Source organism: Lolium perenne, chromosome 4 (assembly GCF_019359855.2).
Source record: "Lolium perenne isolate Kyuss_39 chromosome 4, Kyuss_2.0, whole genome shotgun sequence".
Classification (NCBI taxonomy): domain Eukaryota; kingdom Viridiplantae; phylum Streptophyta; class Magnoliopsida; order Poales; family Poaceae; genus Lolium; species Lolium perenne.
Genome location: NC_067247.2, coordinates 297,819,656 through 297,833,849, shown reverse-complemented (window position 1 = coordinate 297,833,849; position 14,194 = coordinate 297,819,656). Strand labels below are relative to the sequence as shown.

Below are 14,194 nucleotides of genomic sequence, written 5' to 3'. Positions count from 1 at the left end.
TATGGGGTGGGCCCCTCGAGCGTCCCCCGACTCTGCCCCTTCACCTATATATTCTCTCCGTCGCGAAAACCCTATCACCGAGAGCCACAATACGAGAAAAGTTCCAGAGACGCCGCCTCCGCCAATCCCATCTCGGGGGATTCAGGAGATCGCCACCGGCACCCTGCCGGAGAGGGGAATCATCACCGGAGGACTCTACATCATCATGCCCGCCTCCGGATTGATGCGTGAGTAGTTCATCCTTGGACTATGGGTCCATAGCAGTAGCTAGATGGTTGTCTTCTCCTCTTGTGCTATCATGTTTAGATCTTGTGAGCTGCCTATCATGATCAATATCGTCTATTTGTAATGCTACATGTTGTGTTTGTTGGGATCCGATGAATATTGAATACTATGTCAAGTTGATTATTGATCTATCATATATGTGTTGTTTATGATCTTGCATGCTCTCCGTTGCTAGTAGAGGCTCTGGCAAAGTTGATACTTGTAACTCCAAGAGGGAGTATTTATGCTCGATAGTGGGTTCATGCCTCCATTGAATCTGGGACAGTGACAGAAAGTTCTAAGTTTATGGATGTGTTGTTGCCACTAGGGATAAAACATGATGCTTTATCTAAGGATATTTGTGTTGATTACATTACGCACAGTACTTAATGCAATTGTCTGTTGTTTGCAACTTAATACTGGAAGGGGTGTGGATGCTAACCCGAAGGTGGACTTTTTAGGCATAGATGCATGCTGTATAGCGGTCTATGTTCTTTATCGTAATGCCCTAAGTAAATCTCATAGTAGTCATCATGATATGCATATGCATCTCTATTTGTCATTGCCCAACTGTAATTTGTTCACCCAACATGCTATTTATCTTATTGGAGAGACACCACTAGTGAACTGTGGACCCCGGTCCATTCTTTTACATCTGAAATACAATCTACGGCAATATCTGTTCTCTGTTGTTCTTCGCAAGCAAACATCATTCTCCACACCATACGTTTAATCTTTTGTTTACAGCAAGCCGGTGAGATTGACAACCTCACTGTTAATTAGTTGGGGCAAAGTATTTTGATTGTGTTGTGCAGGTTCCACGTTGGCGCCGGAATCCCTGGTGTTGCGCCGCACTACACTCCTCCACCAACAACCTTCACGTGGCCTTCATCTCCTACTGGTTCGATAACCTTGGTTTCTTTCTGAGGGAAAACTTACTGCTGTGCGCATCACACCTTCCTCTTGGGGTTCCCAACGGACGTGTGCATCACGCGCCATCACGTACTCCCTGACGTCGTGGACAATCTTCAAGAACAGGTCCTTGTTCATCCTAAACCGGCGCCAAAATTCCTTCGACGAATGAGTCGCGTCGTCGTTGAAGTAGTCGGCGTCAAGCAGCATTGCGTCGACTTCAGGATGCCGGTTGGTGTTCCTCCTCTTGCCTGGCTTTGAGCCGCCGCGCCGAGGCACGACGAAGAAAGGCTGGCGAACGCGCATCATGTTCGTCAGAATCAGCTGCTGCTGTTGTCGCCGAACAGCCTGAGCGTTCTGCTCCTCCGTGAACAGATGCACCATCATCTCGTCCTCGTTGTCCATCGCGGCAATCAGACGAACACCTTGCGGGAGGGGGCGATACTATCGCGGTGGCGGCGAGCTCTGTTCCGGGCGAAACAGCGGCCGCCGGTCGAGGGGGTGTCGAACGTGTCGATGGACGGCGGTTCCTAGACAGTCGGCAGTGTCTATTGCAAGCAGGGTGGGCACGGCAGCGACGGCGACGGTGGCGATCTAGAGGGGTGGGAGTCGGCTCGGGCGTGTGTAGGAGGTGGGAAAACGGTGTGTCTGGCTGCCAGGCGGAGCCCACACTCGTTTTCAGACGTGCCGCGAGGTGTCGGCGCGCCCTTGGCGAAGGGGCCGGCACGGAGTTGCCGGCGATTCTATTGGGCTCCAAAATTGGCCGACGCCGTTTGGGACGCACCGATGCGAGCCCATTTTCGCTGCTGGCCCCCAAAATATTATTGGGATCGCTATCGGGGACGCCGGTGGAGATACTCTAATTTCCGGTATGGTCATATAGGTGAGAGCTAGACCAACCATCATAGCATCATACAACACTGAATTTTCACTTCATTCGATCCAAATAAGTATCTTTTTTGTACTAGGTGTTTTTATAAATAAATAAATTATTTTATACCGGCTTGTTACAAGGTTTTCTTTTTCGCCCATGCCATCTGCTGACGTCAAAACAAATAAACCCGCGAATCATTTCTCCATGCTTTCCGTGCATCGCTCTTCCACTTTCCACCTCACAAAGGAAATCTTGTGTCAAAACCCCTCGGGATTTCCCTGTTCCGTTTCTCGACTTCTCTCGCTGCTTCGGCGCCATGGCCTCGATGGCTAGCCCCCGCCTCCCCTTCCTCCCCGCCGCCCGAACCCACTCCGCCGCCGCCGCCGCCTCCCCGTCCGCTTCCTCCCCGTCACCTCGCCGCGCCCTCAAATGCAGCAGCTCCACCAACGACAACTCAGTCCACCTCTCTTCCACCTCGCGGCCCCGGGCGCCCGCGGCGGGCGGCGTAGGTTCCGCCGGCCTCAACGGCCTCCGCGCTCCGCCGGTGCCTGTCGCCGACTCCCCTCCGCCCGCGTACCGCGATCCCCAAGGCCTGCATCGTAAGTCGATCGGGATTTTTAATTAACCGCTTTCCAGTCGTTTTTCTCGGGGTTCAGTAACTAACTAACTAACTAACTAAGCAGTAGCCGATTTCCAGTCCTTTTTCTCGGATTCAGTAACTAACTAATCAGTTGGTGCTTGCCTGCTTCAATGCCGCGGTTATCAGGGCCTCTCACGACCGCAGACCTGATGGGCACGAACGGGGAGACGCTCAAGGTTGCCTACCAGGTGCTCGACGGAACTCGTGTGGTGTTTCAGTTCCATTGCCTGTCAGTCTCCTTGTTCAGGAGTTTTACTGTTTCCGCTGTAAATCTGAAGGGGGTTTGGCTTTGGTGACTGTCCAGGGATTTCCTGGAGCGTACAGCGAGGCGGCGGCCAAGAAGGCATACCCCAATTGCCAGACCGTGCCCTGTGAGCACTTCGACACTGCATTCCAGGTGCCATAGTCTGATCCTTCTCAGTGCCTGTTTTAGTTTATATGTGTATGCTGTTTTGTGGTGCAAATGAGGTACGTTTTGAAGTTGTTTGGTTCATGCCATACGTCCGGAACTCCGGATGATGAACATCAAAAACTGAAAAAGGTTTGTTGTTCGTACACCAACTTACATATGCTGCAAATACTTCAGTAGATGAAGTGTTGCCACATGACACAAACAAATACTCGTCCCAAAGAACTTAACCGCACGTATCCGAGACCATTCATTTCTATTATAATATTGATATTTATAGAGAGCCAAACAAAATTATATATTATGAAAAGTGATGATTTTCGAGACAAATCTGTGCTCATGATTTTGAAGTATCTAATTTAAATAGTCATAAAGATACTGGCTGTCAAAGCTTCGAAAGTTGACTCTACCTGTGCACAAAATGATATCTGTTTGGAACTGGGGATAGTATTATATTGGCAGAATATTCTTCTGAACTCGTTTTCAGGACAGTAGTAGATCAGAACAACTACAAAAATATGTTTTAACTTGGTTTGACTTTTACCTTTTGGACTCTATGGTCTGTGACGGTTCTATTCCATATATACTTATTGCATGCCATATTGTAATACAAGATGAAGTTGCTTGTAGCACAAGCGAATGAACATGTTGGAATGACGTCTTCTGGTCATTTATCAGGCTGTTGAAAACTGGATAGTTGATAGGGCAGTACTGCCACTCGAGAATTCGCTGGGTGGTAGTATACACCGGAACTATGACCTTTTACTTCGGCATGATCTGAAAATAGTTGGAGAGGTTCGTCTTGCAGTTCGGCATTGCTTGTTAGCCAATCATGGCGTGGATATTGGGAACCTAAAGAGTGTCATGAGTCATCCCCAGGTAAACCTCTTGGATATTGTGGATTTCATCTTTTCAATTGTTTGCGTAGTAACCTCGTGACACATCATTTTGAAATTCTTAGGCTCTTGCGCAATGTGAGAATACACTGACAGAGTTAGGAATTGAACATAGACAAGCTGTCGATGACACTGCTGGTGCAGCAAAGGTAGAATGATGCTTCCTTCTACCTGGAATTTATCTTATAACAGATGTATATTTAGATATAGTTTTTAATTGATGGATTTCAAGTGACGCATAGAGTGAACTCTTTGTCAGTAACATAACGAGATATGCTTGTTTCATAGTTTGTCGCAGAAGAAATGCTCCAAGATACCGGTGCGGTTGCCAGTTCATTAGCTGCTGAACTTTATGGACTGGATATTCTTGCTGAAAATATTCAGGTATGGTGCTTTCATGCTAAACTGAAACATTGCATTCTGTTCTTTATCCTCAACATTAGTCTATCTCTTTCCATAGGATGAAAAGGTCAATGTCACCCGTTTCATGATGCTTGCTCGAGATCCTATTATACCACGGGTTGATAAACCATTCAAGGTACAGATTGCAGGGGGGGCTCTGTTTTATCTTCCTTCCAGTTGTATATTCCATCCTAACAAAGCTGGTTGATTTATTGCATTATCATTTGATTTTCAGACTAGCATAGTGTTTTCACTTGAAGAAGGGCCTGGGCAGCTCTTCAAGGCCCTTGCAGTTTTTGCACTGAGAGAAATCAACCTAACCAAGGTGTATTAAAGAACTTTGCTTTTGCCACTTGCATGTGCTTTGTAAAAGTTTCTAACAGTGTGTTGGTGTGAAGATTGAAAGCCGTCCACACAAGAAAAGACCTTTACGTTTAGCTGATGATACCTTCTCCGCACCTATCAAGTTAGTTTACAGCCCTATGACCCCCGCATTAATTCGGTTTCAGTTCATGCAACCCTAATCAAGTAAGATAACCACCAGTTCTTTAACCCATTTGATCTTTGGCTGAATCAGGTACTTCGACTATCTCTTTTATGTTGACCTTGACGCATCAACGGCTGATCCAAGAACTCAGAACGCTATTCGAAATTTGGAGGTGATCTGTCTTGGTAGTTTTATCTAGCATCAAGCAAACAGCGACTCAATCTTGCTATATTTGCAGGAGTTTGCAACCTTCGTACGTGTCTTGGGGAGCTATCCTACAGACGTGAGCGAAGCTTGAATGGCAAGTGACTGCTGCTGATACTAGCGGGTAAACAGTATAAATGTGTTCCTTTTCCATTGTATGGGATAAAGGTGTTCCTTTTTTGTGTTCCCTCTGTTCCATATTAGTTGTCGCTAAGGGAGTAGCTATTATTTGGTGTGATGAAAGAACCATGCTTTTCGGGGAGTATAGAGTCAGAAACATTCACCTCTCTAGGGCCTATTCGAGTGGGGTTTAAGCGGTCTGACTCATAAAATGTACCTGCCATTTGACATACTTGATACTCCCTGGGCATTTCCAGAACGTAGATCTAGAATATGTAACTGTACACTGTGGACGCTGACAAAGTGAATATAAAGGTAATTCAAGGGGTGTATGTGCGTGTGTGTGTGTGTGTGTGTGGGGGGGGGGGGATTTCAGGTCTTCTAACCTTTTATGCTTGGTAGTGCCTAAATTTCTTTGAAATTCCTTCAAGAATAAGATTCTCTGCTCACAAATTATACTCCCTCCATCTCAGTTATCCCTAGGTCGCCAATTTGACCTATATAATTTAAATTATATAATGAAAAAATTATATCATTAGAAAATAGAACATCTACACTTTCTAATGATATAATTTTTATAACATATAACTAATGCTAACTTGATCAAATTTGCGACCTAGGGGTACGAGCACGCCTAATAAACTGTGAGAGAGGGAGTACTGAAGAACCTGTTTTATTCAATTAAAAAACTAGAGACTGGAGTTCTGAAATTTGAGTTTAGCCCTATGAGTGAATGTTATTATTAAAAAAAAGTGTTTTGTCCTGATGTGTCTATCAACTTGAAGATTATTTCCATTCGAGCACTGGAGGTAGTGTTGGATGAAGGACGGGTTACGGGTATCACTGGCATTGGTAGATTGGTAGATGAGTGGCAAAGGTCAAGTAAGGATTGATATCGAGCCTGCTGTAAAGTTGTCGAGAAAACATGGGTTTAAAAGGGAGGAACTGCCATTCAAGAATGCTGGGTATACTGAAGAATCTAGTAAAAGTTAACTATGCTGGGTATACTGAAGAATTCAAGAAATACTTCTTTCATAATAAGAAAGTAATCCTGTAGAACTTCACGATGGCTGAGAAGCTATTGGAAAAAACAACATAAGTTGAAACAGCCTACCGTTTGGCATCTGCTAAGATAAAAACAAATCGCTGACTTGAGAACGTGCAAATGTTTTAGTTTTGCTGGTTTCCCCGCATTAGTTTACATTGTTTCCGGAAGAATACTAAAGTTGAAATGTCTGTAATCCAGGTCATCAATGGATTGATTGGATTCATATGGGCAGTTAACCCTGCAGCTGATGAAAAGTCAGCAAAGGAGAGTCAGCTGGTGATACTATCGAAGAGCAGAAAAGTACATCTACATCAGATCAGGAAGTCAGTGGCATAGTGTGGTTTTAATGTCTATTCAATTGTCTACTTGGGATGCTCTACATTGTGACTTCTGTTCTTGTAAGCAACGGTCTTCTTTTACCTCCAATTGTATAATAAGAGTAAAGTAGTCGTGTTTAGATGCAGATAGATCTCAACAAAGAGTTGAATGTTTGGTAGGTGTTGTATACTTGTATGCATTGGCGAATCTTTTTTGCTTGCTTTTAGTGACTTATTATATCAAACCCTTCAGTCGTTGTGTAGCCTAATGGGCTTGTTAAGCGTTGGCATCTGATCCATTTGCTTCCTTGCTGCAATTGCATCATGGGCTCATGGGACACCACCTAGAATACACTGTTCCACTACAACTTGTGCGGGCACTGGTGGTTCTACTCTGGCTGAACCTTTTGTGAGCTTTCTGCCTGACGAAGAAAATTGTCTTCGTTGGTTGCCTTTGATGGATGACAAATTGGCATGTGAATGATTTCCAAAAATAAAGTGAAGAAAATTTCAATGTCAATGAAGTTGCTTTGTAGTAGTAACCTTGCTACTTCCTTAATAGTGTCTACACACATCTAAATTGAGACACATCTCAGACATCCTTTTATGGACAGAGTTAGTACTTAGTAGATGCAGTTGTTTGTATCGGATTCCACTGTCATCGATTGAGGAGTATGGCAGATCACATCATTTTGTGAAGGCATATTTCTGCTCTGGCCGAAACATTGCAGATGCCATGGCATAACAGGCATGTGCAGATGTGCTCCGCTAGTAGTATTTCACAACTGGTCCAGATCTACCATGTGCTCTTGGGTTCTTGGTCATTTGATTCTGTGCTGATGCTCAAATCGGTCAAAGATTAAGCAAAGAAGCTAGCACGGTTACTTAGCGGAAAACCAGGCCATCGACTCGGTTCATATTTTGGAGCGGCCTGAAATAGGCCACTGGCAGCTCACTAGCGTACGATTCCTGCGTCACTTTTGAACTATAGTAGATCACACGTATCGTACGGTTCAAGCATGTATTTTTCGCACCCTCGCTCTCTTGGTTTTGGTGGGAAGCAAGCGTCAGTTAAAGGCAGATCCCATCTACGAGCAGAAGAATCGAATCCTCCGAAACCGGGTGCGCAACCGGAATATGCCTCCTGCTCGTTAGCCCGTGCGTTTCCTACCGCTTTTCTTCTGCTATAAACATTTCAAATGCAGATTTCAAGTACCCGAGCTCCGGTGTTCCCATTTTTTGAAACTTATAAAAATCGCAATTTTCTGTTAAAAATTCACAAACATTGTTTGTGAACACATACATATGCCATGAATACTCGTGTTAGAATATTAGGCAATTTCCGTGTGAGTTTAATTACCGAAATCAACATTACAGATGCACAAGCATACTTAACCATACACATCAGACTAAACACATGCATCAGATCTGAACATGAAACAAGTAGCAGTGCAAGGTAGGAGAGGAAAAGCACGTACATCGCGACCGGAAAGGTCGCACCAGCAGCACCACCACCACCACCATGGGTATTATTGATGTCGCCCATGGTGTAATCGGATCTGTCGATGAAGCAGTCGGGTCGTCGAAGAAGAAGACGAACAGTAGCGAGCAGTCGCGCCGAGACACTCCCCAAAAACCTTATCGCCCGTCTCCCGGTGCAGGATCTCAACGGACGGAGTTTCGGAGGCCTGCTCTCCCGGACGGCTGTGCACGCAGTCACCGGGATGGGGAAGACTAGAGAGTAGCGCAGCAAAAGGAACTTCTCGAGAGAGAGGAACTAGAGAGTTCTGAGAACTGTGTATTTCTCTAGATCTGATCTGTCTCCTTGTATAGCCTGGGAAGCCGACCCGACCCGACCGCGTTGACACGCGTAGGAAGCCAGGGACACGCGGCGAACATGCACATGCAGGTTGACACGTACCCAACACAGTTGGTGCACCAAGCAAAAAGTTTAGGCTTCCTTGAGTGTGTCTCGAACTCGAACTCGAGTCACGAAACGCGACGTGCGTGCGTGACGAGGCGAGGCGGGGCGGGCGGAGGAGGAGGAGTGCGCGAGGGCTCTTTCTATTCTCACTCACTTGGAATGACTAGAACAGCAGCTCTTATATACCACTCCAATTCTCTCCCAACTAGCAATGTGGGACTAAACTTTGTCCCCCAAGGTTGTCCTAAGCTGCCAACGTGATGGGCCTTGAGATTTCAGGAATTGTAGACTATATGGGCTGCCTTACTGGGCTGCAGCCCATCTACATTCAACAATCTCCCACCAGATCTCATATGCATATCAGATGACACATTAGTTCCGTTCACTGTTTGATATACCTGCACTTCGGTGGAGACTGTTAAGTTGAACTTCCACTTAGGCAAGGTGCTACGCTTGACTACAACTGAACAATGGACTACGCCTTGAATTGTCAGTCTTTGTGCAGCAAGTTTCGCTCAATGCCGGCACGGTACTAGGCTACCATAGCCTTCCCCTCGGGTGGAGCTTATAAGTCATACTCCTCGGCCTTTCATGAGCTTACTAGAGATTCACCCAAATCTCCCACACTATGACCAGTAGTGTCACTCATATAGGTGTGTTCTTCAAAGATCGCCCTGTAGGACGGCGTCTTCGCTCATCAAGAGCCGCTCAGAACACATTAAGACATTGTCAACCTGCCTTACAGTAGTTATGAGAGAATTGCATCTGCAGCGGAGTGGGAGTATTAAATTTTCTCTCAACTCAGTTACTCCGGTTTGTTTTCCCAGGTCCTACTTCACGGAATTTCCGATCACATAGGTTCGCTTACCCACTCGGCAACTCAAGTGGGTCTCAAACCCATCTCCATCGATGCAAGGTCTATCATATTTCTTGATAGTCCTTTTGTGAAAGGATCTGCCAGATTTTTAGCACTTTGGACATAATCCAATGCTATTACTCCGGAGTTCTTCAGTTTTCTGACAGACTTCATGTAGGGATTCGTAGCATAGAAAAAAATAATTTCCTACCGCGAACACGCAATCCAAGCCAAGATGCAATCTAGAAGACGGTAGCAACGAGGGGATTATCGAGTCTCACCCTTGAAGAGATTCCAAAGCCTACAAGATGAGGCTCTTGTTGCTGCGGTAGACGTTCACTTGCCGCTTGCAAAAGCGCGTAGAAGATCTTGATCACGGCGCCACGAACGGGCAGCACCTCCGTACTCGGTCACACGTTCGGTGTTGATGAAGACGACGTCCTTCTCCCCGTTCCAGCGGGCAGCGGAAGTAGTAGCTCCTCCTTGACTCCGGCAGCACGACGGCGTGGTGGCGGTGGCGATGGAGAACTCCGGCGGAGCTTCGCTAAGCGTGCGGGAGAGGTGGAGGAGAGAGGGGGCGGCTAGGGTTTGGGAGAGGGGGTGGCCGGCCTCAAGGGGTGCGGCCAGCTTGGTGGCTTGTAGTGGCCGGCCCCCTCCCCTATGCCCCTCATTATATAGGTGGAACCCCAAGTGTTGGACTACAAGTCTTCGAATAAGACCCGAACCCAAAACCTTCCATGTAGTAGGGAAACCTACCCAAGGTGGGACTCCCACCCAAGTGGGATTCCCACCCTTCCATGAAGGGGGGTGGCCGGCCCCCTTGGTGGAGTCCACCTTGGACTCCCCCCTCTAGGGTTGGCCGGCCATGGGGAGGTGGAGTCCCTCCAGGACTCCTCCTTCCTTAGTGATTTCTTCCGGACTTTTCTAGAACCTTCTAGAACCTTCCATAAATGCACCGGATCATTTCCAAACTTGGAATATGACTTCCTATATATGAATCTTATTCTCCGGACCATTCCGGAACTCCTCGTGATGTCCGGGATCCCATCCGGGACTTCAAACAATTCTTCGAACTCCATTCCATATTCAAGTTCTACTATTACAACATCAAACCTTAAGTGTGTCACCCTACGGTTCGCGAACTATGTAGACATGGTTGAGATCTCTCTCCGACCAATAACCAATAGCGGGATCTGGAGATCCATAATGGCTCCCACATATTCAACGATGACTTAGTGATCGAATGAACCATTCACATACGATACCAATTCCCTTTGTCACGCGATATTTTACTTGTCCGAGGTTTGATCATCGGTATCATTCTATACCTTGTTCAACCTCGTCTCCTGACAAGTACTCTTTTCTCGTACCGTGGTATGTGGTCTCTTATGAACTTATTCATATGCTTGCAAGACATTAGACGACATTCCACCGAGAGGGCCCAGAGTATATCTATCCGTCATCGGGATGGACAAATCCCACTGTTGATCCATATGCCTCAACTCATACTTTTCGGATACTTAATCCCACCTTTATAACCACCCATTTACGCAGTGGTGTTTGATGTAATCAAAGTACCTTTCCGGTATAAGTGATTTACATGATCTCATGGTCGAAAGGACTAGGTAACTATGTATCGAAAGCTTATAGCAAATAACTTAATGACGTGATCTTATGCTACGCTTAATTGGGTGTGTCCATTACATCATTCACATAATGACATAACCTTGTTATTAATAACATCCAATGTTCATGATCATGAAACTATGATCATCTATTAATCAACAAGCTAGTTATACAAGAGGCTTACTAGGGACTCCTTGTTGTTCACATAACACACATGTATCAATGTTTCGGTTAATACAATTATAGCATGGTATGTAAACATTATCATGAACACAAAGATATATTATAATAACCATTTTATTATTGCCTCTTGGGCATATCTCCAACAGTCTCCCACTTGCACTAGAGTCAATAATCTAGTTTACATATGTAAAGATATAACACCTTGGTCTTCCGGTGCTATATCATGTTTTGTTCACGGGAGAAGTTTTAGTCAACGGATCTGACATGCTCAGAAACGTATGTATTTTGCAATTCATTTGCGTCTCAACGCATCACTCATTTTCCAAATGAATCAGCATTAAATATGTTTGGTCTTCTGGTGGAACCTTAATTCCGTGGTCTGAAATATGTCACTAATATTGTCATACACAATATAGTTTCAAAGTTCTGACACTATCGGAACTACACCAAGTTCTCAAAGAACCTCTTGACTTAACATCCTCAGTCATTGTCAAAACAATGACATATTCTGCCTTCGTTTGTAGAATCCGTCACAATATTTAGAACTCATCTAAATCTAGCATAGACAAATTCTAGCTCATTGTGCTACCTTTTAAACAACACTTAGCCTAATTTGAGATTGAAATTTTATTTTTATATGTGACCAAACTAATATCGGTGCAACACCTTACAGCGATTTGTTTGTCATTACTCATACAAAACTATATATCCTTGGTTCTTCTAAAGTACTCAGGGATATTCTTTACTGTTTATCCAATGATCATCACATGAATCATTCTGGTATATGCTCCTAACCATTTAGAGCATAGGACATCTGATATTGTACATATTATTCGTGATCTAAAATCACTCATGTGTTTTTACTCATTGAGTGTCAGATACACTCAAGTTTTGTTAAAACTTCACATGACAAGAACATTTTCTTAATATTTCTATATTGAACTACTTCAATATCCTTTCTATGTACTTTGACTTAAACTTATTATGTGTTTCAATCTATCTTCATAGATCTTGACAGTAAATATGTTTCAGTCCATATCCTTTCATTGAAGTTAATTCTCAGTGAAACCTTTTATAATCAAGTATATAATTACATCATTTATAACCAACTATATGTCATCTACATAAAGTATTATAAATATGTCTCAGCGCTCCCACTTAATTTCTTGCAAATGCAAGCCTCCTCATCGTTTCTGATGAAATCATAACTCTTTGATCATTTCATCCTGTGAAGATTCCAACTCCGCAATACTCACTTCATCCAATTGAAGTTTGTATTCCTATCTAGTATTCTACGGACTAGCAAAACAATTGGTTGTATCTTGTATACACCTTTAATACACACTTCTGCTAAGTAATGTATTTTGCCATCCTACTATCATATCTCATGAAAGAAATATGTAGCGATTACTAGAATAATCCACATAGACTATAAGCATTGCTACGGAAGATCTAATCTTATCGTAGTCAACTCTTTGAACTTTGTCGTAAACAACTTTTTGACAAGTCGAGCTTATTCAAGGATATTCCATCCAAATCCATCAATTTTATAGATCCGTTTACTTTCAAAAAATATTCATCTATCTTGGATTTCATGACGTATAGCCATTTTAACGGAGTCAGGGCCCATCATAACTTCTTTGTATGTAGTTGGTTTATCATTGTTCAAAAACAATCATTTGTTCACAAATCATTTATTTGATCACAAAGTAAACCATACCTACAAGGTTCAATAAGTACTTCGATCTCCATGACTATAACATTGTGTAGACATGGGAGCCATGATCGTCGTGGTCGCTTCCGGAACCAATTCCGATGCTGCGCTACTCTGATCATTATGCTCAGGTTCATAAACCTTATCAAGTTTTATTGTCCTCCCACTCAAATACTTCGCTAAAAACAATTTCTTGGAAATAAGTAAGAAACATCGACAAACACTTTTGTCTTTGTCTCCATAGTGGAAAGAATTCCCAATCAATTCTGTGGGATAACCAACAAAGACATTCATCCGATTTTGGTTGTAAACTTATTTACTTTATGCTATGCATTCCAAAATTTAAGAAAGGACTATTAGGGTTCATACCCATGCCATAACTCGTATGGTGTCATTTCAACGGATCATGATGATGCTCTATTCAGTGTAAAAGCGGTAGTCTCTAAAGCATAATTCACAAAAATATAATGGCATCAATATTTTATTTCATCATTGATCCAACAAGGTTTGGATACATCTCTTGTATACTCCATCATCATTATGATACTCCAAGAAACGTGAGTTGTAGAACAATTTCATAACTCTCTTAGATGTTCGCTAAAACTCGTAATTCAAATATTTCCACTATGATCTAATCATAGATATTTGACTTTTCTATTACGATGATTTCCACTTCATGCTGAAATTTATTTGAATCTATTCAAATGTTTCAAACTTCTTCCTTATCGAATATATCCACATTTATATACTCAATTTATTGTTGGAAGTTTTCATGAGGTAGAAGAATCTCCCGCACACAACTATGCCCAGTGAACCACATACATCATCATGTATATTTCCACTAAGTTAGTTGCCCGTTCAACTCTTGGCCTATGAACGGTATTTCAGTCATTCTCTTTAGAAAAGATTTGCAAGCGCCAAACGATTCAAAAATCGAATGACTCCAAAAATCCATTTGCATGGAGTTCCTTCATGCGTTCCTTTCTAATATGACCTAAATTGCGGTTCCACAAATAAGTGGAATTCAAATCATTTGCCTTATGGCATTTTAGCGTCAGTATTATGTATGTGTGTTTCACCATTAAGATTTATAATAACTTATCCATCGTACATGGAGTAATGTCATAATTTGAACAACTCATTGTTTTCATTTGACCAGAGCAAAATAACAATTATTAAGTTCTTTATTATAAATTCTAAGGGCTAGATAGGATGCCAACGACGAACATAATAACACTTTATTTTTGTTCCAGAAGTGCATTCCTATCATATTCCTTGTCAGTCACTTAGGCCATTGTATTCTTGTATTGCGTTGTTT

At 43.3% G+C, this 14,194-nt stretch overlaps 1 protein-coding gene across 1 annotated transcript; it reads left to right on the top strand.

The window, feature by feature from the left end:
- Positions 1-2,296: 2,296 nt before the first annotated feature.
- On the top strand, positions 2,297-6,825 carry LOC127295871 (arogenate dehydratase 2). Its single transcript, XM_051325873.2, has 12 exons — positions 2,297-2,649; positions 2,817-2,878; positions 2,995-3,087; positions 3,778-3,978; positions 4,061-4,144; positions 4,284-4,379; positions 4,456-4,533; positions 4,633-4,722; positions 4,796-4,863; positions 4,975-5,056; positions 5,123-5,212; positions 6,455-6,825. Exons 1-11 carry the CDS (start codon positions 2,367-2,369, stop codon positions 5,180-5,182), a joined length of 1,197 nt encoding a protein of 398 aa, XP_051181833.1. The 5' UTR covers positions 2,297-2,366; the 3' UTR covers positions 5,183-5,212; positions 6,455-6,825.
- Positions 6,826-14,194: the final 7,369 nt, after the last annotated feature.

Excerpts from the sequence above, each read along its gene's own strand:
- LOC127295871 (XM_051325873.2), top strand. The coding sequence starts at position 2,367 with ATGGCCTCGATGGCTAGCCCCCGCCTCCCCTTCCTCCCCGCCGCCCGA. Across the intron at positions 3,979-4,060 it reads GTGTCATGAGTCATCCCCAG|GCTCTTGCGCAATGTGAGAA; the intron begins GTAAACCTCTTG and ends TGAAATTCTTAG. Across the intron at positions 4,723-4,795 it reads GAGAAATCAACCTAACCAAG|ATTGAAAGCCGTCCACACAA; the intron begins GTGTATTAAAGA and ends GTTGGTGTGAAG.